General features: G+C 39.7%; 1 protein-coding gene across 1 annotated transcript in view; it reads left to right on the top strand.

Moving 5' to 3' along the window:
* The window catches only part of ADGRV1 (adhesion G protein-coupled receptor V1), a 727,941-nt gene that overhangs the window by 566,052 nt on the left and 135,046 nt on the right, over positions 1-26,843 (top strand). The window contains exon 86 of the mRNA XM_036763404.1: positions 9,246-9,403. Coding sequence (XP_036619299.1) covers positions 9,246-9,403 — 158 coding nt within the window. The remainder of the gene's footprint in view (positions 1-9,245; positions 9,404-26,843) is intronic.

The following is a 26,843-nucleotide window of genomic DNA, read 5'->3' on the forward strand; positions in this document are numbered from 1 at the left end:
AAATAATTCTTCATAAAGCTCCACTGGTTTGAAGTGGCATGAAGGAAACTTAACCCAGATCATACCCCACGTTAATTCAGAAGACCACTTCTAAATGTGTCTCTTGGAGATTCCTTTTGGGTCTAGGTTGGAATGGGGTAGCTACTAAAATCCCTTTCCACTTCTCAAGTCTGTGATTCTGTGACTCCCTTTAAAAAAAAAAGAGACTATAGAGCAGAAGCTTATCTTTTCCCCAAAATATGTCCCAAATACTTCTTTGTATGGATATCAAACTAGGAAGTTAGTAGTTATAGTTTCCTTGTTATTTTTATTGTAGTTATATTTTTAATGTTGGCTTTGTCCCCAACTAACTAGATGATCTTAGGCTAGTCACTAGAACTTTCTAAGCTTCCTTTGCTCTATATATTAAGCTACAGAATTAAAATGCCTGCTCTGGGAGTGTTAAGAGGCTAAGTCAGACTAGAGAAGTATTTATTAGGTGCGTTCTGTGTACCAAGTATTATGCTTGGAAATTCAGGAAGCTCTCTTCTGGACAATCTAATCAAAAAACTCTCATTATTGCAGGCTCTTGGGAAGCATACACAAATAAATATAATGCAAAGTGGAAAGATGCAAAGTACTATAGAATTCTGAAGAAAGATTACTTCCTAGTCTAGGAATCAGGGCAGCTTGATGGAGCTTTTCATCTGATATAGGTCCTGTGGGAATAGCAAGATCTCAATAGGGAGGCATAAGAAATTTCATAAGAAAGTCACTTAGGTGATAAGCATGGGATCTGAATGGGATGGGATTTGAAACAGTAAGGAGGCCAGTGGTACAGTTAAGGGAGTCTTAGACTTTGAGTCTGGAAGACATGAGTTCAAATCTTGCCTCAGACACTTTCTAGTTGTAAGACTCTGAGCAAGTCACTTAAGCACTCTTAGGCTCAGTTTCTTCATCTGTAAGTTGGGGATAATACCACCTAGATTGTGAGCCTGGGTTACTCAGAGGTTGGTAGTACCTTAGACCAGTGGTATCAAACTCAAATAGAAAAGGGATCTACTAATTCATACATAAGGATCCCTACAGGCATCATTTTGTCTCAGTTTAAATATGATATTGTCTGTTTTATTGTATTTTTATTTATTTGTTGGGATTGGGCCACTCTCAGGAGTGATAATAAAAATGACCAGTCAACTGTCCTAGATGGTAATAGGGAACTTAAGAGGAAAGGGAGAGTTTGGGGAGGGGCAGGAGATAATGAGCTGGTTTTTTGGATGTGTTGAATTAAGGATATCTATAAAACATCTAATTAGAAATGTCTAGTGGGCAGTTGGAGATGTAAGACTGGCGGTCAGGAGAGAGTTTAGCACTAGACAAATTGATCTGAGAATCATCTGCATAGAGATGGTCATCAAATCCATAGGTGCTGATGAGATCACCAAATGAAATAGAGGGAGAAAAGCAGACTCAGGACAAAATCTGCAGTTAGGAGGTGTGATCTGGATGAAGTTCCAGCAAGGAGACTGAGAAGTAGTTAGAAAGGAGAGCCATGCCCCAAAAACCCAGGGAGGAAGGAGTATTGAGAGAAGAGAATGACAGTGTCAAAGGCTGCAGAGAGGGCAAGAAGGATAAGGACTGAGAAAAGATAATTGCATTTAGCAGTTAAGACGTCACTAGTAACTGGCCCGATTAATTTCAGTTAAAGTTCACTTCAATAATTCAGTAAAACTAGTTTTAGTTCAAATGAGATAGAAAGCCAGACTACACCCTCTTATCACCTCCTCCATTAAACTGTGACCTCCTTGAGAGCAGGGACTATGTAGTCGCATTTCTTTGTATCCCCAGTACTTTGTGTACAGCATTTGGCTCACAGCAGATGCTTAACAAATGCTATTGACTAACTAGTTTGTTTCCCATTAATTAATCTGAAACAAAACATGCTCAGTGCCCTAAGGTGTGAGATCAGGGATCACTAGTGATTGGAAGGAAGGTAGGAGAAAAAGTAAAAACCAAAAGAAAAATAACCATGTCTGCCCGTGACTCAGTGTAGAAGTTCTGGAGATGTTCTGAAGAGAAGCTAGCAAGGGCTAGAGGCTGTTAATGAAGGGAAAACTTTCACATGAAGATGAGGGAAAGAGCAAAAGTTAGTCATGTTCAAGAAAAGAGCCAAAAAGAGTGTTTATTTAGTAGCGGAAAAAACAATAACTGGAAACTACTGTAGATGCTTGGAAACTAGATGGGCTGGTAATTACTAGTACCGCACTGTATTTTTTCTCTTTGAAAAATCAATTCCACATGGCTTTTCTCTATTCTTATGGTATCTGGTCTCTTCTTAAGAAATACTGCCAGTGGGTTAATTTTGACTACGCCCTTAGCACTCTTCTGTGCACAGTATTTGGTCTGCTCATTTCTTAACAGTATATTCAGTTTTTCCAAGAATTCTGTTCCCGGCCCCATTTCAAAACCTGTTCTGACATTTCCTAAATGTGTTCAACATTTCCTAATTGTAGACCCCTGACATGTGCTCACTTCTTAAATTATTACTATACTGTCACTTTACCCAACCAAGGTAGATTAGACTCTTTGCTGAGGCTGCTTATTCTCTCCCTTGGTACACAGTGTGCATGGCTCTTGTCATCGTTAACTTCTGTTTAGACGTGAGCACTTTTGATGAATCCTGTTGGAAGGCCTATTCAAATCTTGTTGGTCAGAACAGTGACTGTTATCCCTGAAGAGTAAAAAGTTTTCAAATAATTCTTTAAGTTGTCGTGGTATGATTAAAGGGGTGCTGAAAAACTTGGCCTATTTCAAAAATTTTTCCCCCCACCCCCTCATTGATTTGCCATGAGGTGAAATTCCCACCGGTTAGAGTCTGTGATAGATTTGACTACAAAGATATCAGGGCTACTTAGAAAGGTAATAAAATTGTCACCTGCAAATGATTCTTTAACCATTTGACATTGGAACATTAGGACAGATTACTTTATTTGGATGGGTCCCTACTATGCTCCTTTGGGAGAGTAAGGCATTAGAGATTTCTCTTTCTGTCCCTTGAAGTAGAGTGGAGATACATTGTTAGATTGCCTCACGTTGCCCAGGTTCTCTCCTATGAAAATAGAAACCCAGAGGTTAGTTCACTTTTACCCTCAATTAACAGTCTGTACTAAAGAGAATCCGATGGTGGAATTCTTATCATTGTTCACTCCATATGGAATTTTGTTTTGGGGAAAGAACCAGCTGTCCAGCCTAACAGCCTTCTGCTTTGTTCTTCCACATCCTGCATACTCATCACAGTGACCATTCTCAGGATTTCCATGGAAAAAACTGAGGTTCTGAAGGTTCCCAGCCTCAGTTGCCCATATTCCATTGTCTCTTCTGCCTCAGTTCACCAGCTCTAACCCTCTGGCACCGTACCATTAAGAACTTCTGGCCTTCATGCTTTGCTGCCCTCATTCTGTGTTCTCACACCAAAGCACATACCCAAAATATACCTAATTACAGCTTCCATCTTTTTATCTGTTCTTCTACACTTACAGTGCTCGGGCCAGTTTATAACTGTCCCAACGCTGCATACACCAGAACTCTGGCTTCTTCTTGACACTCCTGACTAGCCAGTGACGTACGGAATCAATAACCACTAACATTTATATAGCACTTACCATGTGCCAAGTATTGGCAAATATTATCTTGTTTGATCCTCACAACAACCCTAGGAGGAGGTGTTATTCTTATTCCCATTTTAAAGATGAAGTAACTGAGGCAAACGGGTTAAATGACCTTCTCAGGGTCAACAACTAAGAAGTGTCTGAGGCCAGATTTGAAGTGAGGTCTTCCTCACTCCAGGCCCAGAGCTCCATCCACTGTGCCACCTAGGTACCCTTTACAAATGTTTCCATGATGGTAAGAGGTAGGCAAGAAATCTTCCTGCTCAAATAACATCACCTTCATCTCTTTTCCCTTCCAAACCCCCAATGGTCCCAGTTTCTTGATAGTGGTACTGAAGATATTTGTTTATTTACACACCTGTTGTATGCAGAGAACCATGCTAGGCACTGGAAGATGTACAACTTTAAGATAATGCATTGTCTATGCCTGCACGAAACTTAAAAGTCTAAGGGTTTTTAACCTAGGGCCCATGAATGTGGTTTTTAAAATATATTACGATAACCATATTTCAATATAATTAGTTTCCTTTGTAATCCAATGTAGTTTATTCTGTCCATTTCAAAACATTTTTCTGAGAAGGGTTTCTTTAGACTCCCAAAGGAGCCCATGACACAATAATAATATTAACAATAACTATCATTTCTATAACACTAAGATTTGCAAAGCATTTTACATATATAGTTTATGTAAAGTTAAATGTAAAAAACATCAAGAGCTCCAGGTCTAGAGAGAGGAAGAGTAAAGAAAAAGAACATACGTAACTATAATACAAAAACATGACATTTTAAGTGTGTTAAAGAGTTATAAAACAAAGAACTTTGTGAAGTCCTGGAAGAAAGCCTTTACTGAGTGTGATGAAGTTGGGGAAGGTGAACAGGGAATGATTCATGGTGGAACTAGAATGTAAGTTAAACTTTAAAGAGTAGGCAGGATTTCAGCAGGTGAGGAAGATTGAAGGAGGGCATTCCAGACCCAGAAAACAATATGAACAAGAATGCAAAAGCAAGAGAGTGTTCAGAGAATGGGGGAATTCCGGTAGGGGTGGCTGAGGCAGAGAGGAAGACAGTTTGGGTAGAACCTAGAGTTCTAGTTCTAGCACGGAAGAAAGTAGTATGAAATGGGGCTGGAGGTTTGATTGTATCATATTGTAATGAGCTTCAGATGCTGGATAGAAGAGTTTGACCTTGAATGGGGGACAGTAGAGAGACACTGAAAATTTTCAAGCAAGGAAGTGATATGACTAGATCTGTGGTTAACAAAGATTCTTCTGGCAGGGCTCTGCAGGCTGGATGAAAGTGGGAAAGAATGAAGGGACACCTGTTAGTAGATGTTTACAGCAGTCCAGGTAATGAAGGCGTTCTGGTGAGAATACAGAGTAAGAGACGGATGGGAGGGATGTTGTGGAGGTAGACTTGTAACTGAAAGGGTACGAAAGATTAGGGAGACAAGAGTCAAAGCTAAGGTCAAGGTTCACATAACTGTGAAGTTGGGAGAAGGAACAACTTTAGGCTCAGTTTGAGATATATCAAGTTGAAAGTACTGGTCAGACGTCCAGGTAGAGATGAGGTCAGGATTTCAGATATAGGATCATCTCCAAAGCTTTAGTAAGTAAACCTATAAGAAGAACAGTGAAAGACAACTGAGAAACATCCACATTATAGGGTTCAAGCCAAGTGGCAAAGTGGATAGAATGCTGAGCCTGGAGGCAGGAAGACCTAAGTTCAAATCCAGCCACAGACACTTATTAGCTGTATGACCCTGGGCAAGTCACTTAACCCCTTTCTGCCTTACTTTCCTCATCTGTAAAATGGGGGAAATAATAGTACCTTCCTCCCAGAGTTGAACCCCATTTGAGGATCAGATGAGATAAAAATTGTAAAGTGCTTAGCATGGTTTCTGACACACAGCGGGCACTATATAAATGTTAACTATTATTAGGAGGAGGATGAACCACTGAAAAAGGTAAGGAAAGAGCAGTTAGAAAGACAGCAGGAGGGGATGGGGTTTCTAATGTCAGCGGGAGAGTAAGTATCCAGGCAGCCTAGGGTGGTCATGTCAAACATTTTAGAGAGGTCAGAGAAAAGATCAGTAACTGTTGTGAAAAAGTCTCCGGGGACACAGTGGAAACTGTTTCATTTTTATCTTGGTATCTCAGACATATTAGCATGCTACCTTAAATATGGGAGATTGCTGAACATGTTTGTTGAATTTAAGAAAGCAGTTCTGGTAGGAGCCTGATCACGAGGGACCAAGGAAAGATTGTTGGTATTGTTTTGTCTTTAATTCTAAAAGAGGACCTTATTAAGTGAGAGAGGGCTGTACAAAGTCACCAGCCATCTGGGTACAGTGGGGAAGTAAAGATCAGGATGACTGGAGGTGGCCCTGATGCAGTGGGTTTTTCCTAGGTCTTAGTTGACTAAGACAGTGCCCATTCAGTGATTAAGGCTAGGTAAGAAATGAGGCAAAGAATGGCCTCCTTTACCTAGTCAAAAAAAAATCAATCCGGGAGGGGAAGAACCTCAGAGTTTCTGGCCAAAAGAGAATCTATTGCTATTTATACTCTCTCTGAGCCACCTGGGCTCAAACAATGACCAAATGAGGCTTGGGCTGGGATCTATTGTTGGCCAGTCAATGAGAGCCAGAGTGATTTAGGTTTAAGGCATGGTCCTTAAGAAAGAAATCTAGCCTGTAAATCCCAAGATATCTTTCAAGGTTTCAGCAATCAAAATTTATATTCCTTTGGGCAGAGCACCCACAGGTAAGGGTATGCTACCCTATGGGGACAGAGGGAGAAGAGGGAGAAGAGGGAGGGAGACAAGGAGGAAGGGGAGGAAAGAAGGAAACAAGGAAGAAAGGAAGGAAAGAGCTTTGTTGCCCAACTGCAACTGGCCAGTTGGGTCCTCAGTGGGGCAGCTACTACTACTCACAGGTTGTTGTTTGTCCTTCATTCTCGAAGAGGACCATTGCATCACAAAGGTGGCTAGGTGGAGGCATTGGGTCGACACATCTGTTCCAAGAAGTTTAATGGTGAGAAAAAGCATGCAAAGAGACAAGGAGCTAGGTGGACAGGATATAAAAGTTATAAGAAGGCTTTTAAAAGAATCATGTTTGTAGGTAGATGAGGGAGAGCCAATAAAAAGGGACAGATTGAAGATCTCAATGCCCTCAAACACTTCCACTCTAAAGACAGAGATTTGCAGCATCAGAAGAGACTTGTCTTTTTATTTGGATGAAATGTTGACAAAAAGTAGGGATTCACTACTGAGCTTTCACTTTGAAATTTTGAGTTAATGTGCACTACTAACATGAACTAATTCTATACCTTCTGAATAAGATTTAAATTTCTTCAGTTGTGCATTTATTGTGACAGTAAATATTTGCCTGAGTCTTAAAAGAATGGAAGATTCAGAATGGGGATAATGGAGCCACAACTGGGTTGTTTTTTAAATCTTATCTCTGAGAAATACAGGACTGTGCCTGGGAACTCACCACTGTCAAAAAGTCCAAAGTTTTGGGGAGACTGGTAGAGCGCAACAGAGCTCAGCTCACCAGTACTCCCTCTATCCTGCTTCCTGCTCCAAGACTGACTCTCCAGTCCTGGCTTCCTGTTCATTTCAGCTCCAAAACAATATGGCCTTCAGTTCACACATATTTGGACCCCGATTTTGACCCTGTACCTGTGACCCTTCTCTCCTGGTGATTTCCCTTATTTGTTCAACCCCTTTCAAGGAATAAGACTGTGAGCTCTAGGAGGGCAAGGACTTTCTCTCCCCAAACACCTAACACAGTATTCAACACACCATAAATACTTAACAAATGTTTGTGTATTCACATTTTTAATTGAATTGAAAAAATTCCCTCTGTTCCTTTTATTGTTTGTATTTAAATTATACATTATGTATATTACATTATGTAATATCATATTATATTTAAATGTAGACTACAGCTTAGATTTCAAGCCTTGCTGTGGTTTAAGGATGAGCCTTGGTTTGGTTTGGTAGCTATTGTTTGATTGTGTAGCATTTGATCTTGCCAAGACAAGGTGCTTCAGTTGAACTTTATTTAAATTCAGCCAACGCAGTTCTTCCTCTGGTGATTACTTGGCGTCTGTATGCCTATATCAACATCTGAATTGGAGTCTCTTGTAAGATTTTCAAGAGCAGGAACTATGTCACTTTTCCTATTGTTCCCTCACAGTGGTCTCAGATTGCAGATTCAAATAACAACAGAGCCTGTTAAAGCCAATATACACATACACAGGTGATCAAAGTTATCTCTATTTTTAATACTGTGATATCCAGGTTCAAGGGCACTTGTGTTTGCCTGTTTTATTGAATCTGGGGCCCATTAACTGGAAGTCCCAGGTCCTAAACATATTAATGAGGGAGGGAACTTTAGGCACAATGCCCCCAAATTCATTTCTCAAACTTAAGATATTTTATCTATGGACCATTTCTTTAAAGATGAAGATCGTAGAGCTTAGATATCTCTTCGAATGAGATAAGGACTACAACTGACCAAAGCCATGCAAACCATGAAAATAGAAATAGTCAAGTATCCCCAAACTACTTATCATTGCATCTATCCCTTTAACAGCAAAAATTTCCTGGTGATGCTATATGCATGTGAAAACCTTATAATAATTTTTTAAAAAGAAGTTATACAACTTTCTTGGGAAGAAGAATGTATTGTAATAAATTCATGCCAGTAGCTCTTTAGATGCTGAATATATGTAAATTTTCAGACCATTTTCAGCCTTTGATGGAAAGATTTTGGTATATTCCAGGTGGATCTAGCATTTGGAGGATGGAATTCAGTTGCCTTTGAATCTTTCCATAGTGGCCTTGGACTACATTATTCAGACAAAGAGGAAGTCAGCTTTATCTTTCAAATATTTTATTAAAATTTCAAATAGTTTCCAAGTGACGGAAATTTGCAAAACTACCATCAGACAGGTCTAACGCTCATCTGTTCCTAAACTATTTTATTTGTGTGTGTGCGTGCGTGCGTGTGTGTGTGTGTGTGTGTGTGTCTTTTAAAAAAAAATTTTAAAATTCCTGTTCATTTCAGCTCCAAAACAATATGGCCTTCAGTTCACACATATTTGGACCCTGATTTTGACCCTGTACCTGTGACTCTTCTCTCCTGGTGATTTCCCTTATTTGTTCAACCCCTTTCAAGGAATAAGACTGTGAGCTCTAGGAGGGCAAGGACTTTCTCTCCCCAAACACCTAACACAGTATTTTAAAAAAATTTTTAAATTTTTTTTTTAAATTTTTTTAAATTTTAAATTTTAAAAAAAAAACCCTTTACTTAAAGAAATAAAAATGGCAAATGGGAATATGTGCCATCTTGGAATGGCAAACCCACCATTTTACTTCATAAAGTTATAAAAACCTTAAAACACGAAAGATGTTTCTAGATCTTTTACTCAAGATCTTTAGTCAAGCCAAGCTCCAATTCAAGTAGAGAAGTCTGCCTTGTGAGAGTCCCAAATTAATAGTGCATTATTTTGAAGGATATTTGTATTTCTATTCAATTCTTACTTTCCTCAGTGCTGAAGTAAACAAAATGTCTCCCATCCTCCTCTCTTTCAGATGTTTTATCCCAAATGTCTATGCAGCTCTCTTCACTGCTGCTCTCATTCCCTTGATGTGTCTCGTGGTAGTGTTTGTGGTCTTCATCCATGCCTACCAAGTGAAGCCTCAGTGGAAAGCTTATGATGATATCTTCCGAGGAAGAACAAACGCAGCAGGTATGAGGTGATAAAATTGGGGTAGTTCTTAACAGTCAGAAAGAATGCTAGAACAAATTGTTGTTGACCCACTTTCCTCATAACAGGAACTGTAACATCACCCATTAGTCCCATTGTCTAGCTCAAGTACTAAACATTAAAGTGAATGGTAGGCTGAAACCATAGGCCAAGAAATTGGTTTCTGATTTTCCTTCCTCCTCTAGGTTGCAGGATCGCTTCTTAATTCCCTAAGCTTGCAAGTAGGTGGGATGTCAGAATAGTTGTTTGTTCAGGCCAAGTTTCAGATTTCCAAGGAAGCTATATTCGGTCCCGAGAAGACCCCTCCCTAGTTATCTAGGGACCTCTGCCATATGGCCAGGGCCTGGCCTTGGATCAGTACAGCAGAAGAGCCAACCAGGGGACACTGTACCTACCATATCTGTGTCTCAGAAGATGACATTTGAGACTTCCTGACTCCTTTTTCTGGACTTTCTATGGAAGGGCTTTCCTGCCATTTCTATTGCAAGTAGGTTTTTTCTGGTTTCTTGCTGGTTTGTTTTCCATGGTGCCCTTGGATTACATCATTCAGACAATGTTTCAGGTATCGATAGCTAAACAAACTGCCAAGGAATGGGTGCAGCGCTTCCATGATTTGTGAAATGTCTTCATTCCTCAGGTTTCAAAATCTTCTTCAGACTCAAATAAACTCCCAAAATGTCCTTGAGTGGTATCTTTTGCATTTGGAGAGCTGATTTTTGCTGACAGATGTGCAAAAACATATGTAATCAGACAGTTTCATAAGTGACTACACATGTCTGTATACTTAAGAACTCAAGTTTTTCCAGCCCAAATTGGCATTCATTTTAGTTCATTTTTTCCTTGCTGAATCATACTTAGCACAGGTTTTTATGATCTGATTCATTTTTGGTTAGATTAGACTCCCTTTGGATTCTCTCAGCCAGGAACAGCAATAACAACACACACCTACACACCTAAAAATAGCTCAGAGAAGGGTAGGGGAGTGCTTGGCTGGACAGGCAGGGAGAATCTTTAGCCTCTTGATGTGAATCCTCAAAGGACAGTGGAGAAGGATGTCAGAAATTTCAAGCACTCCATCATTCCAGTTATTTTGTACTTGTAAAGATCATGCGATGTGCTTATTTTTCTATAGTCTCTTGTGTGTGTATATATATATATATATATGTATGCATATATGTATATATATGTATTGTTTTATCCTGTAGAATGCAAATGCTTTGAGGACAAGGATTTTTTTTGTTTTTATTTTTATATATCCAGTGCCTAGAAAGGTGCTAGAAAAGTGGGCTCTTTATAAATGCTTGTTCATCGTGGCAGACAGAACATGAAAGGAGAAGGGACATGTAAGGATCTGAAGAAGGAGCTGCGTATTTTTAGCCCATAGAAAAGAAAGACTCGGGGGGACATGATAGCTGTCTTAAAGTATTTGAAGAGCTGTCATATGGAAGAGGGATTAGACATGTGCTGTTTGGTCCCAGAGGATGGAAGCAGGACCAAAGGATGGAAGCTGCAAGGAAGCCAATTGAGATGTCACAATCAGAGCCGTCCATCAGTGCAAAGCCCTGCCTCCAGGTCTGCTGAGCTCCCCATACTGAGAGGTCTTCAGGCAGGAATTGGATAGCCACTTATCAAGGACATTTGCCACTCCTTTCATATATGGGCTGAATTAAATGGCCACTGAGAAGGCCTTCCAGCTCTCAAATTCTTTGATTCTTTAGAAGGTATACTTTGCTATCTTCATTTACTAATCTTTTGACTGAGAGCCAGTCTCAGAACTATGGGAAGGACAGAGAAAAGACTTAGAGGAATGAGTTTCCCCTAATATAGAGAGAAAAGATAGATTATTTTGGGAGGCTTACAGTTTTGTTCTTCATGGCCATCTCTTAAAGGAGGTTCCAATGGCATTCTGTAGTCATAACACTTACATGTCATTTATGACCATGATAATTTTTAAAACTCGAAAGACCGGAACTGTCTCATGCCTTTTTTTGTATCCTCAGAGCTTAGCACTGTGCCTGGCACATAGTAGGCATTTAATATGTGTTTCTTGACTGATAAAGTGACTTCATGTGGGTAGAAAACAGGATACACCTTAAGAAAGGGCATTTGGGGGATATGGGGTAATTTTTGCAAAAAAGATAGAAGCAGGGTGGCCTAGTGAAAAGAGCACTGTCCTCAAAATCAGAATTCACAATAAATTAAAATTAAGCTAACATTTATTAATTTAATTTAAATTTATTTATTTAACATATTTAGTTTTCAGCATTGATTTTCACAAGAGTTTGAATTACAAATTTTCTCCCCATTTCTACCCTTCCCCCCACTCCAAGATGGTGTATATTCTGGTTGCCCTGTTCCCCAGTCAGCCCTCCCCGATATCACCCCACTCCCCTCCCATCCCCTTTTCCCTTCCTTTCTTGTAGGGCAAGATAAATTTCTACACCCCATTGCCTGTGTATCTTATTTTCTAGTTGCATGCAAAAATTTTTTTTTGTTTTTGAACATCTGTTTTTAAAACTTTGAGTTCCAAATTCTCTCCCCTCTTCCCTTCTCACCCACCCTCCCTAAGACGTCAAGCAATTCAACATAGACCACATGTGCATCATTATGTATAACCCTTCCACAATACTCATGTTGTGAAAGACTAACTATATTTTGCTCCTTCCCAACCCATCCCCCTTTATTGAATTTTCTCCCTTGACCCTGTCCCCTTTCAAAAGTGTTTGTTTTTGATTACCTCCACCCCCATCTGCCCTCCCCTCCATCATCTCCCCCCTTTTTTATCTTCCTCCCCCTTCTTTCCTGTGGGGTAAGATACCCAATTGAGTATGTATGGTATTCCCTCCTCAGGCCAGATCTAATGAGAGCAAGGTTCACTCATTCCCCCCTCACCTGCTCTCTCCCCTCCTCGCACAGAACTGCTTCCTCTTGCCACCTTTATGCGAGATAATCCACCCCATTCTATCTCTCCCTATCTCCCTCTCTCAGTATGTTGCTCTCTCATCCCTTAATTTCATTATATTTCTTTTAGATATCTTCCCTTCATCTTCAACTCACCCTGTGTCTGCTCTCTCTCTTTCTTTTATATGTATATCTATACATATATAGATATATACATACATACACATTCACTCATATATATATATATATACATAAACATATATATATATATATATATATATATATATATATTCCCTTCAGCTACCCTAATACTGAAGTCTCATGAATCATACATGTCATCTTTCCATGTAGGAATGTAAACAAAACAGTTCAAGTAAGTCCCTTGCAATTTCTGTTTCTTCATTACCTTTTCATGCTTCTCTTGATTCTTGTGTTTGAAAGTCAAATTTTCTATTCAGTTCTGGTCTTTTCACTGAGAAAGCTTGAAAGTCCTCTATTTTATTGAAAATCCATATTTTGCCTTGGAGCATGATACTCGGTTTTGCTGGGTAGGTGATGCTAGGTTTTAATCCTAACTCCATTGACCTCCGGAATATCGTATTCCAGGCCCTTCGATCTCTTAATGTAGAAGCTGCCAGATCTTGGGTTATTCTGATTATGTTTCCACAATACTCAAATTGTTTCTTTCTGGCTGCTTACAGTATTTTCTCCTTGATCTGGAAGCTCTGGAATTTGGCGACAATATTTCTAGGAGATTTCTTTTTGGGATCTATTTGAGGAGGCGATCGATGGATTCTTTCAATTTCTATTTTGCCCTGTGGCTCTAGAATATCAGGGCAGTTCTCCTTGATAATTTCTTGAAAGATGATATCTAGGCTCTTTTTTTGATCATGGCTTTCAGGTAGTCCAATAATTTTTAAATTATCTCTCCTGGATCTATTTTCTGGGTCAGTGGTTTTTCCAAGGAGATATTTCACATTGTCTTCCACTTTTTCATTCCTTTGGTTCTGTTTTATAATATCTTGATTTCTCATCAAGTCACTAGCTTCCACTTGCTCCAATCTAATTTTTAAAGTAGTATTTTCTTCAGTGGTCTTTTGGACCTCCTTTTCCATTTCGCTAATTCTGCCTTTCGAGGCATTCTTATCCTCATTGGCTTTTTGGAGCTCTTTTGCCATTTGAGTTAGTCTGTTTTTTAAGGTGTTGCTTTCTTCAGTGTATTTTTCAGTATTTTTTTGGGTCTCCTTTAGCAAGTCATTGACTTGCTTTTCATGGTTTTCTCGCATCCTTCTCATTTCTCTTCCCAGTTTTTCCTCTACTTCTCTAACTTGCTTTTCCAAATCCTTTTTGAGCTCTTCCATGGCCTGGGACCAGTTCATGTTTTTCTTAGAGGTTTCTGTTGTAGGCTCTTTGACTTTGTTAACTTCTTCTGGCTGTATGTTTTGGTCTTCTCTGTCACCAAAGAAAGAATGCAAAGTCTGAGACTGAATCTGGGTGAGTTTTCGCTGCCTGGCCATATTCCCAACCAACTAACTTAACCCTTGAATTTTTCAGTGGGGTATGACTACTTGTAGACTATAGAGTTCTATGTTCCAAGTTTGGGGGGGAGGTGCCAGCTCTGTCACACCAGCACTACTCTTTCCCCAAGAACCCCCAACCCGGACTGGGCTTAAATCTTCAGCAGGCTGTGCACACCTGCTCTGATCCACCACTTAATTCCTCCCACCAGGTGGGCCTGGGGCCAGAAGCAACAACAGCTGTAGATGCCCCACCTCTGCTGCCCCTAGGGCTGGAAGCCGAACCGCGAACTCCTTCCACTCCTGCAGCTTTTCCCACTAACCTTCTCTGTTGTCTTTGGTGTTTGTGGGTTGAGAAGTCTGGTAACTGTCGCAGCTCACTGATTCAGGGTGGTAGGGCCCGCTCTGCCCGGCTCCTGGTCTGGTTGGTCCTCGATGCTCATACTGGGCTCTGCTCTGCTTGGCTCCCAGCTCCCAGCTCCCAGCTCCGTGTGGGATAGACCTCACCCAGAGACCATCCAGGCTGTCCTGGGCTGGGGCCCTGCTTCCCTCTGCTGTTTTATGGGTTCTTCAGTTCTAGAACTGGTTCAGAGCCATTTTTTATAGGTTTTTGGAGGGACTCAGCACGGAGCTCACGCTGTTCCCTGCTTTCCAGCCGCCATCTTGGCTCTGCCCCCAAGCAAATATTTATTAAATACCAATAGACTAGACAGCTAGTCTAGGGGCAGCTAGGTGGCTCAGTAGATAGAATGATGGGCCTGGAGTTAGGAAGACTCATTTTCCTGAGTTCAAATCTGGGCTCAGACATTTCCTAGCTGTGTGACTCTGGGCAAGTCACTTCACCCTGTTTGCCTCAGTTTCCTCATCTGTAAAATGAGATGGAGAAGGAAGTGGTAAACCACTCCAGTATCTTTGTGAAGAAATGGGATCACAAAGAGTCAGATGCCTGAAAAATGACTCATCAACAACAAATAGACTATACCCTCATTACTTCTCATTAAACTATTGTAATAACTTTCTCCTTCCTTTAGGCTTATCTAGCCCCAGTCTCAATTTCATTTCATGCCTATTGCAATTCTAACTTCCATATGTGCAGATTTTATCTATTCTACTCCTACTCAAAATCCTTTAATGACTTATTATTGCTTTCCAAATAAAGTTCAGACTTCTAAGCCTGCCATTAAAGGCCTTCCAACTTCTAACCTTTGCAACTATTTTTCAGACTATTAACCTTTACCTACAGTGTATACCAGTCAAAATGAAATCTCCTTCATATGCATATTCCACTCTTTTCTGCCTCCAGTTTTTTGATGATCGTATTCCCCCTGCCTGGAATGCCCTTTCCTGGCCATTTCCTCCTTTTGGAAGTCTCCCTGCCCCACAATGTCAAATACAAATGCTACTCCCTTCATTCCATACCCAATCATCAATAAGCTTTATTCCCCTTGGAAGTCTCATAACATTTTGTTTGACCTTCTCTTTTGTATTCATGGTTTGTTTTGTAAAGGTACATATTTTAACTACTCTTCCTAATTACAAATTCCTTGAGGCCAGAAAAGGTTCTTTGCTTTTGTATTTTCCTGACTACCTACCAGTCAACAGCTGTGCTGGCAGAGTGCTTTACAAATAGTTTATATTTAATAAGTATTTATCTAATAATACAAAATTGGTCTGAAAGATGGAGTTCCCCAAACAATAACTTACACAAATATATGAGGAACCTGTGATTTCATCAGTATGGGACAACACCTCATAACCCAGCCATGATTTAGTAGTCCCAACACCCAAAGTGGTGGTTCTCGAAGAGTGTGTCACTAGTTTTGAATAAGCATGACAGGAGATATTTCCATTGTCCAGCTCCTACCCCCAGCTGCAGTTTTCTGCCTACTCTTCCTGGCTTGACATTGGGGAGAAGGTCACACTAGCAGCTTCTGCTGCTGTGAGTCCTGGGGAAATTTTTTAAGGGGGGGGGGCAGGCAGAAGAGGTTGGGAATGAGAAGGAGAAATAGAAGAATCCCCAAATCACCATAGCAGGTCTAGAAACTCAGCCATGCAATAACCCTTCTTTGTTGCCAAATTCAATTTTCAGTATTTTTTTAAAAAAAATTATTTTCTAATGATAATGAACACTGTGCCATGTACCAGAAAAAAAAGATTAAGAACCACTGAGATAAAAGTTAAGCAATCTGCCCATGTTCACATAACTCATAAGTACCAGAGGTGGGATTGAAACCCAAGGCTTGCTAACTCTAAGCTTAGCACTCTCTACTACACCATACGACCTCCAAGCACCTGATTTATTTCCAAGATGTGAAGTACAACCAAGGGCAGTGATACCTCAGTTAATGACCTTCCGAGAATGAAGTTTCTTTACAATAAGATTAGCTATAGGGAAGAAAAATTCCCATAAATTTTTCAGAGCAGTATTGGCATAAAGCAGAAGCATTATTTCTTCATACTAAGCTGTAGATATGTGTATGTCTAACTGCAGAACAAAAATACCTCATGCTCAGCTTCTATTTGTCCACTTTAGCCTGAAAGTAAACAAAGCTGGCCCTAGGCAAAAAGAATGGCAAAGTTTATCTTTGGCATTCCCAGCCTTCCTTTTCTGCACCCTTTCCCAACTTCCCTGCCTTTTTGGTGACCAATATCCACCTGATATCCAACCCTTCCCCCTTTTAAAAGGAAAGGATCTGATATCATTCATTTTTCTTTATCATATGAATCAGAATATGCAGTCTCTTCCCGTCCAGAAGAATTTATACTCCTCTAGGGAAGATGAACCAGGAGGCATGCTGTGCCTAAACTGAGTGGCTGCAGGAAGTGGAAGGATTGGAGAATGGATTAAAGGAAGTCAGGGAGGAAGGAGAGAAGGAACAAACAAGGGAAACAAGCATTTATTAAGCACCTACCATGTGCCAGGTGCCATGCTAAGCACTTCACACATTTGATCATCCTTAGGAGGTAGCTACTATTGTAATCCCCATTTTGCAGCTGAAGAGACTGAAACAGAATGAGGTTAAGTGACTTGCCCAGGGTCATATAGCTGGTAAGTGTCTGAAACCAGATTTGAACTTGGGTTTTCCTGACTCCAGCACTTTATCTACTGGTGGCTAGGGGGTGGAAGGCAGGAAATGTCCCTCCGTCTTCCAGGACCTGGAATCCTTTATGCCTTAGAACAGGTCTGCCTGACAGCTTCCCTCTATTCAGGCACTGTCTTCTTCCCTTCCTTCTCCTTTTCTGCTTGAATTCAGATCAGGACCTTTTTTTTTTTTTACTACTTTTAACTCTCTCCTACTTCTTCCTTAAGAATTTTAAATGCAAATTAAAAATTTTCTGGGCGTGCATGAAATTATTTAATATTTCATTTTTTAAAAAAATTACCCCCTTTCTCCAATTTCCTTGAAGGCATCCCTGTGTCTCTAATGTAACGTAAATTCTGTTGAAGTATATTCTTACAATCCATTTCCTTTGATAATGGAGGCATCACTATACAATGCTATGCAGTTCTAGATATAACTGAATTTTTATACATGTTCATCCATCATTCCAACAATATGTGGCCGGCTGTCTGTATAAACAAGTTCTTGAGCTCAGTATAATATTTAACATCCAAATGGGAATCTGCCCCTTCCACAGAACTTCAATTAGAGGGTTGTGAGTCTTGACCTTAAGTTGTAGTTATCTATTTGGAAGGTTATTACTATAGAATTAAATCATGTAGCTTCTTTGCACATTCTGAATCTATTTTTTGGAAGGACACTGCATCATGAGAAGCATGAAGCATAATGTCCTGAACTAAGGAAATGATAGTTCTGCTATAATCAGGTTTGTTTAGACAGCATCTGGAATATTGAGTTCATCTAGAGTCACTGTATTTTAAGACGACACTGATTCACTGGAGAGTTGACCTGAGAAAGGTGACTAATATATCAGAGGATCTTGGATCAGTTGAAGGAAATGGGAACGTTTAGGTTAGAGGAGAGAAGTGCTCTCATCAAGAGGAATGGTTAGACGTCTGCTTGGCCTCAAACTGCAGAATTTGGAACATTTCATGAGAGTTGAAAAGAGACATTTCAGTTTGATGTAAGAAAAACTTCCAAACAATTAAGAGACATGCGAGAGTGGAATGGACTGCCCTGCCTTGGAAAGTAGTAGGATTCTATTTCTGGAGGCCTTCATAGAGGGGATTCTTGTTCAGGGATGGGTTGAACTCTTAAGTTGTCTTCCAATTCTGAAATGAGAGAATAATGAAAGTTTCCCAAAAATTTTAAATTAAACTGTTGAGAGTGGGTTTTTAAAAATTTTTTTTAAATCCTTTTGTCTATAGCAAAACACATTGGGAAGAAAAGGTCAGCTAATGTCAGGATAGTCATATAGCTGAGACCTAACGTGGCCTAATAGATAGATAGCTGGTTTTAAAGTCAGGAATACCTGAATTTAAGCTCTGACTCAGACACACACTCTAGCTATGTGTCCCTGGGCAAATCACTTAACCTCTTATTGACTCTTCTAACTCTATGCTATTTTGCAGATGAATTGTTGACCTACATCTGTGGAGGGCACATCCAAACAAGGAATTCTCTGCACCAATGAAATTATAGGTCTATACTCATTGATGTAGCTGAACTGTTCTTTTCCAATGATAATGACTCATTTAATAATAATGCAGAGAGGTAATTATCTACAACCTGTACTCACACAGAGACACTATTTGAGGGCTCCCAGCACTCATTGATAAGAAACAAGGAGTGTTTCATTACTTCTGAATAGATTTTTCTCCAAGTAGAGCTTTCCTCAATGTAATGATGGTCATCACAAAAGAGGCACAGTTTTAAGACTAAAAATTATTTTAAGGTGACCCCTACTACCATGATAGAGTATTGTTGTTCAGTCATGTTTCATTCATGTGTGACTCTTTGTGACCCCATTTGGGGCTTTCTTGACAAAGATACTGGAGTGATTTAACACTTCCTTCTCCAGCTCATTTTACAGAGGAAAAAACTGAAGCAAGGAGGGCAAAGTGACTTGCCCAGGATCACACAACTAAGGAAGTGTCTGAGGCCACATTTGAACTCAGGAAGATGAGTCTTCCTGACTCCAGGCCCGACAGTTTATCCAGTGTGCCACCTAGCTTCCCTACTAGAGATGAATAGTCTGACTGTATAGAATTATTTGCTCTCACATGTTAAGACCTTTGCCTCTGAAATCCTCTCACTTCAAGATAGGTTAATTTCTTCCTCAGTTCAATGAACTGGATGTTCAATGAACTGGATGTTCAGTGAGAATGATTCATAATAAAGATATGTTCCCTAAGCCAAATTTCAATTTCTCAAATGGAATTTTGAATGAAGCCTATAATTTTAGGGTTTAGTTTTGATCTCTGGCAGTGATAAGCCTGTCTCTACATTTAGGCTCCTTAGAATTTACTGGCTCCTCTCTGATTCATAAGCCCTTTCTTATGTGAAGAATGATTCATGAATCAGGGAAACAAGATTCATTTGAATAAAAAGCAGAAGTAGATGACTGAATCTTTTTCATATAAAAATCCTACACATAAGTTCTTATTTGCTTAATATGAATTTAAGGGACTTTGATCCACCTACAAATGTTCAACATGAATTTTGGATATCTCTTAAAATAAGCCATAGAATGGTTACAACAGAATCTACTAGTGGGACTCTTCTGTATCAGCCAGCATTTCAGGCTTCTATTTCCAACCATTCCTAGAATAGGAATCATGACATATATAGGGAAAAAATAGCTCTATTTTTAAAGAGTCTCCATTTGTCATCATTAAAGATGAATAACACCTAGTTTGTTTTGCTTTTGTCAAAATTAAAGAAAATACTTTAAATGCTTATGATAAATGCAACAAAATATTCATCTTTTTCTGTCTCCAATTTTAATTTGGCTAACCATATCTTTATTAACATTTCTCTAGATCAATTGGAATCCAAAACAACTTAGAAATTCAAAAGAATAAAAGAAAGGACAACTAAGAAACGGACCTCACTTGGATTCTGAAATATTTATTTATTTTTATTCACTTGGTGAAAACATGTTTATTTTGTAAAGAAAAATGTTCAGATAGTTAATGTGGTTTTCCTTGCCCAGACAAGGCAGAAGATTAGGTGAAACTACCTGAATGTCATCTTACCTAGTAACAGTCAATGCTTGAGTAAGATCCAGAGTGACCAACATAACAGGTTTCACGTGTCCTTGGCAGGAATTCCCTTGTTTGCAGACTACTCACATGTTTCCATTGCTGAAAATAAAACAAAAACAAAGCTTACAGATTTAGTGGGGCAGCTAGATAGTGCAGTGAATAGCGCACCAGGCCTGGAGTTAGGAAGACCTGAGTTCAAATGTGGCCTCAGAAGCTTAATAGCTGTATGATCCTGGGCAAGTCACTTAACAGTCTCTGCCTCAGTTTCCTCATCTGTAAAATGAACTGGAGAAGGAAATGGCAAGCCATTCCAGTATCTTCACCAAGAAAACCCTAAATGGGGTCATGAAGAGTTGAACATGACCAAAAATGACTGAACAGCAAAAACAGATTAGAGAAAGTACTATGCTACAAAAAAAGCAATCTTTTCTATTTGAGGCTGAAACAATATCATATGCACAAGTATGGGTCACCTTCCCATGGTTTTCTGGTAATGTCACCACCCCTACAAACCCTAAATTATTGAAGTTGCAATATGATTACCAGTATGGACATAACTTTGTTTGTGTATTCTTTCCCATACAAATCTCAAACCTTTGTATTTGAAAATTTCATAGTACCAAGTATTCATAGGTTTTCTAAAATATTTAGTGTTTCTGAAAACAGCAACGATTCAAATAAGGAATTTATAAACCTAGAATAGTTATTATAATAACATTACCAATTTTTACTACTTCTAGCTAATTAACTCCATAACATATGAAGCTTAAAGGATCCTCAGAAGTAATTCAGGCAGCCAGCCATGGTGACATATCCCTGTAATCCCTGCTATTGGAGGGAGGCTGAGACTGATGGATCACCTGAGCTCTGGAATTCTTAGCTTCAGTAGGACTAAAGTCAGTTAGATATCTGAACTTAGTCCAGCACCAATATGATAAGCTTCCAGGTAGTAGAGAAGAGGGAAACCCGGCTGCCTAAGGAAGACAAACTGGCCCAGGTCAGAAAAAGAACAGGCCAAATCTCTTGTGCCGATTGGTGGTGTGATTGGGCTCAAACTGAGCTCATACTCTGTTTCTGATGAGCCATTCCCAATCTTCTACAGTGATTCAGTACTTATAGGTAGAAAATATTTCCGTATTTATAATATAAAGCCTTCTGCTACAAGTTAGGGCGTGGCTTCCTAACTAGGAATAGTCATGAACTCTAAAAAATTATTGTGAACTCTATATATTTCAGTATAGTTTCCTTTATACTCAAATTATTTTATTTTCTCTGTATAGAAACATTATTCTGAAAAGGGCTCCATAGACTTTCCCAGATTGCTGAAAGAGTCCATGACACAAAGAATCTCTGAGTTAAGGCAGTTAGAGAATCCTAGGTCTTGAAGAGGCCTAGAAATGTCACATAGTCTTCCCTTCTGCCTTAGGTAGGGCCTTCCAAACTGTCTTATGGAAAATGAGAATTATCTTAATTTTTAAAAAGCTTAAAGAACCTTTCTTAAGAACCCATTCTGATAATTCCAATGACCCTTTAAATTCTTTTCACTTTTCCAATAACTTCAGTTCCTACAAAGTATAATATTCTTAGAGAAGATATACAGCGTGTTCCTAAAGTCTGGACACATAGGCAGAATGCATATTTTCAACAACATTTTATTTAATTGGAATATTAACAAATAACATCTTCAATATGATTTCCATCATTTGTGATGCAAAAGTCGGTGCGCTTTGCAAGATTCATGTGCACTCGATGCAATAACTCCACATTTCCTATGTGTCCAGACTTTTGGAACACCCTGTATAACATCTCATTTTGTGTCTCCCTCTGTTCCTAGCACTGTGCTTTCTGCACATAGTGTATACTTAATCAGCATTTTTCAACTTGAGCTAGACTGTCCTCAGTGGAGTAGCATTTCATATCTTTGTATCATAATCATTATAGTCTCCTGTATCCTCATCAACATAACTGATAAAAATTCATATTCCCTACATAACATCAAAAGATCCCTACTTTGAAATTGATGCAATACTCTATACCATGACTATTCAACCAGCTATATGATTCCACTAATGAACTAACCTTCAGCAAATGTTTTGACAATTTACCCACAGTATGTCATGAGAGATTTCTTTGAATAACTTGCTGAAATCCAGAAACATTTTGTCCATGACTTTTGCCTGATCTGCCAAGCTAGAAATCTGCCCAAAAAAGAAAATGAGGTTATTTTGATATGACTTGTTCTTAGTGATTCAGCTGTGGTTCTTAATGCTCTGGTAGGAGCAGTAGTTGGGAACTTCACTACAAATTCTTAATACCTGTGGAATCATTTTAATCTCATAAGAGACAGCATTTTCTAGTGGATAGAGAGGTGGTTCTGGAATCAGAAAGACCTGATTTCAAGTCCTGCCTCAGGCATGTACTGGCTTTGTAACCCTGCACAAGCCCCAGGCAATTGTACAAATCACAGAGCAGTATATCACCTGCATTGGTAGAGGAAATACCCTCACTGGTTGTTTACAATAACCATATCATAGGTGCAGTTGAAAAAAAATCTCCATCACAAATGAAGTTAAATGAATTATTTGACTGTGATAGTATGAAGTGAGGATACCCTGAGCCCATCACCATAGCGCATACCCCACCTCAGACAGCTACAGGCGTCCTAGAACTATTGTTGCATAATTTTGGGTGAACAAATGTAATGTAACCTTTTTTTAAAAAATGCAGGCCCAATGAATGAATGAATGAATGAGAATTTATTAAGAAATTACTGTGTGCCAGATACTTATCCTTCTCGATCTCTCCAAGCCTATGACACTATTGACTCTTCTCCTTGAGTATTCTCCTAAGAGTATCACTCTTAAGTTTTCATGACACTAGCCTCTCTTTTTACCTATCTGTCCACTTCTTTTTACTCTCTTTTGCTGGCTCTTCATCAAGGTCGTGCTTGCTAAATGTGGATGTCCCGCAGGACTCGGTCTAGGCCCTCTTCACTATTTCACTTACTGATCTCATCAGCTCCCATGGATTTGATTATAATCTCTATGCCGATGGTTCTCAAATCTGTTTATCCAGCACTAGTCTCTCTTCTGGCTTCAAGTCTCTCATCTCTAGCTGCCTATTAGACAACTCAAACAGGATATTTTGTAGACATATTAAACTCAATATGTCCAAAGCAGAACTCATTATCTTTCCTGTCAAACCTTCCCCTCTACCTAACTTCCTAATTACTGTTGGATGTATCATCATCGAAGTCTGCTAGGCTCACAACCTAGATGCCACCCTCAGTTCCTCACTCTCTCCTCCATATCAAATCTGTTGCCAACACCTGTCAGTTTTACCTTTGTAGCACATCTAATAGACGCTCCCTTCTTTCCTCTCACATGGCCACTACCCTAGTGTGGGCCCCTATCACCACATGCCTGAGCTATTGCAATAGCCTGCTGCTTGTTCTGCCTGCCACAAGTCTCTCCCCACTCCAATCCATCCTCCACTCATCTGTCGAGTGATCTTCCTAAAGCACAGTTCTGATCATATTGCCTCATCTCCCTCAGTAATCTCCGGTGGCTCTGTATCACTTCTGGAATCAAATATAAAGCACACTGTTGGGTGTTCAAAGCCCCTCATAACCTTCTCTCCCTATTTTTGAATGCTTTTACACCTTATTTCTCTCCATCTGCTCCTTGATCCAGTGACATTGACCTCCTTGCTGTTGCTTGGACAAGACACTTCATCTCTTGGCATCTCAGTAGTTGTATCCCATGCCTGCAAAACTCTCCCTCCTCATCTTCACTTCCTGGCTCCCCTGACTTCTTCCAAGTGTCAACTAACATCCCACCTTCTACATGAAGTCTTTCCTGATTCCCCTTAATTCTAGTGCCTTTCCTCTGTTGATTATTTGCAATTTATCCTATATGTAACTTGTTTGTACATAATTGCATGTTGTCTCCCCTAGTAGATTGTGAGCTTCTTGAGAACAGAGGCTTTCTTTCTTTGTCTCCAGCCCTTTAGTACAGTTTCTTGCACATAGTAGGTGCTTAAAATGTTTATTAGTTGATTGATTAAGTTTTCGAGGTACAAATATCAAAATCAAAAGTTAGAGACAGTTTCTATCCTCAATGGACTTACAGTTGATAAAGGAAGACAATATCAATAGGGGAGTGGCAACCAAGGAAAGGAGATTCATGCTGGGGAAGATAAAGGGAGTTGGGGGGGAAGGTATTCATGGGGGTGGACAGATAGGTGGATGGATGGATGGGCTGTAAAGCTGCAACATGGACCAGTGTCTGGGATTAGCTAGTAGATAAATTGAGGTAAGTGCACTAGTTTTTATGTACTAGGTCACCAATCAACTCTTAGGCCTTAGAGTGGAAGTTCCCAAGAAGAATGGATCTATTTCCCCAAGTCCCAGAGGCATGGATTCTCAGTGGTCTGTGTAACTAGGGTAGGCTGTGTGGGGTGTTCAGGGACGACTAGCACCTCTGGTGTGAGGGCTTGCTGAGCGCTTTCAGGGCTACTCACCTATCTTTGGTGTCCACCTGCAACCAATTCTTACCTGTGGCTCCAAGAAACATATGCAGCAGCCACATCCCAGTAAACTGCCTTGGCAGATAGGCTAAACCAGGTTGAAGGTAACTGACAGTCTCAAACCTGTCAGTGAGTTTGGGGATCATCTATCCCAAGCATGTGAAAACTTTGCCCCAGTGGAATGGGTAGATGAGAGCAATTTGTTCCAATGGCTATGAAGGCGGCTGAAGCAGGCTCTGTGGACAGCTTAGAGGCTGCTCAGACATTAAAGACACCAAGGTCATCCACAGCATCCCAGGCCATCACCAGTCATCTTGACTAATGTCTTAGCACTGGACTTTGATGACTCTGGAAGAGAGAGGGAGGTTCAAGACTTTGTGCAATTCTGCCTCACTTAAATCCAATTCATGCCAGTGTCAAGACATCACCTGTGATGTCACTGGCACTCTTCAAAAACAAAGGACAAACAACAACTCAGGTAAGGCATAGGATCATCAGACTGTAGACCCAGAGCAGGAAGGTACATCAGAGATCATCTAGTTCAGTTGCCCCAGTTTGCACATGAGGAAACCAGAGCTCTCAGAACTTCAGTGACTCGCCCAAGGTTATGCCCCTATTAATGGAAGAGCAAGGACTAAACCCAGATCTTTTTGACTCCACACAGCACTCTTCCCACTGTACCACAGAGCTAGCATGGCAAAAATCTCATTCACTATTGAAATTAGCTAGACAAATAACTTTACCATCTGCCAGACTGAAGAAAGAAACACTGTTCTTGTCCTAAGTAACAGTAAGTTTTCTGTGCTATTAACTCTTTTCCTTCAGCTCCTATGAAAGGAGTTCCACTGAGAATCTAAATTTGAAGTTTTGTGCTGTGTCTCACTTTTAAACTCCACATTGATTTAAGAACTCCTTCTCTTCACATTTCTCCTTTATTCACCCTTGAACAGACCACAAGATAAGCCATTACTTTATATCCCTATAAAAACTACCTAAAGTGGTTATTTATGCTTGTTTCTTCCACCCAGCTGTATCTTTTTACAGGTGACTGAAGTCATCTATTCCTACTAACGTACATATCTGAATCACAAAATATAGAATTGGGTCCTTCAGGGCTTAGATTTTTGTTTTGTTTTGGTTAACATTTAGCAGAACCACATGAGCTAGGAGAGAGACCAGCTTGTGATGACTGTTGTATCTCTAAAATTCTATATGGGATTACCATAAACAACCCTGTATTGGCTTTTTTTTCTGAGAGATTGACTCTTATGGTCCGGTGATAGGATGGGGATCATGTTATAATAATGCAGCCTGTGACACTGATATTTAATCTCCCAAACTCCATTGTTTGAATAAGATTTTGATTTTGAACAAGTACTGCATATTTTTCATTGCCTGTCTTCCAGGTTTGGAATCTCTGCTGATTTTGGTTTTAGTGCCAATAGGAACACTTTATTACCTTGGAGGAGAAGCATTTCAAAGTGTGCATAATCGCAAATAATACCTCATAGTATGATGCTTTTAATGAAATGGAGCATCTGGCAAAGTCACGGATTTCTTTAGATGATATTGCTTAGACTTGTACTATTAGAGCTGGAAAGAATCTTAGAGATCATTTGGTCCATCCCCTTTATCTCACAGATGAAACACCTCAGGCCTAGAAAATCAAAGTAGTGTACCCAGGGTGGCAGAGTTAGGATGTGGCGGAATCAGGACTTTAAACTGAGGCTTACATGACTCTAAAGGACCGCCCCACCACCACCACCATTATAGCAACCTACAGTTAAAAGAAGATCCAGAAATTTGGACAATAGAGTTGGCCAAAAGTCTGAAAATATGTAATGGGAACTAATAATACAAGATTTTACTTAATTCATTCAGTCGTTTTTCAGTCGTGTCTGAATTTTTGTGACCCATTTGGAGTTTTCTTGGCAGAGATATTGAAGCGGTTCACCATTTCCTTCTCCAGCTCATTTTATAGATGAGGAAACTGAGGCAAACAGGGTAAAGTGACTTGCCCAGGGTCACACAGCTAGTCAGTGTCTTGAGACTGAATTTGCACTCAGGAAGATGAATCTTCCTGATTCCAAGCGCAGTGCTCAATCCACTGCCACCTAGCTGCCCACAAGATATTATAGATATAACCATAAATTCCTTTAGAAATCTCAAATTTGCTCATTCTCTAGAACCATATTGGAGAAGAGAAAGAGAACACACATTTATTAAGCACTTACTATACGCTAAGCACTATGATAAGTAGTTTACAAATATTAAATTAATTCTTACAACAACCCTATCAAGTAGGTGC

Source organism: Trichosurus vulpecula, chromosome 1 (assembly GCF_011100635.1).
Source record: "Trichosurus vulpecula isolate mTriVul1 chromosome 1, mTriVul1.pri, whole genome shotgun sequence".
Taxonomy (NCBI): domain Eukaryota; kingdom Metazoa; phylum Chordata; class Mammalia; order Diprotodontia; family Phalangeridae; genus Trichosurus; species Trichosurus vulpecula.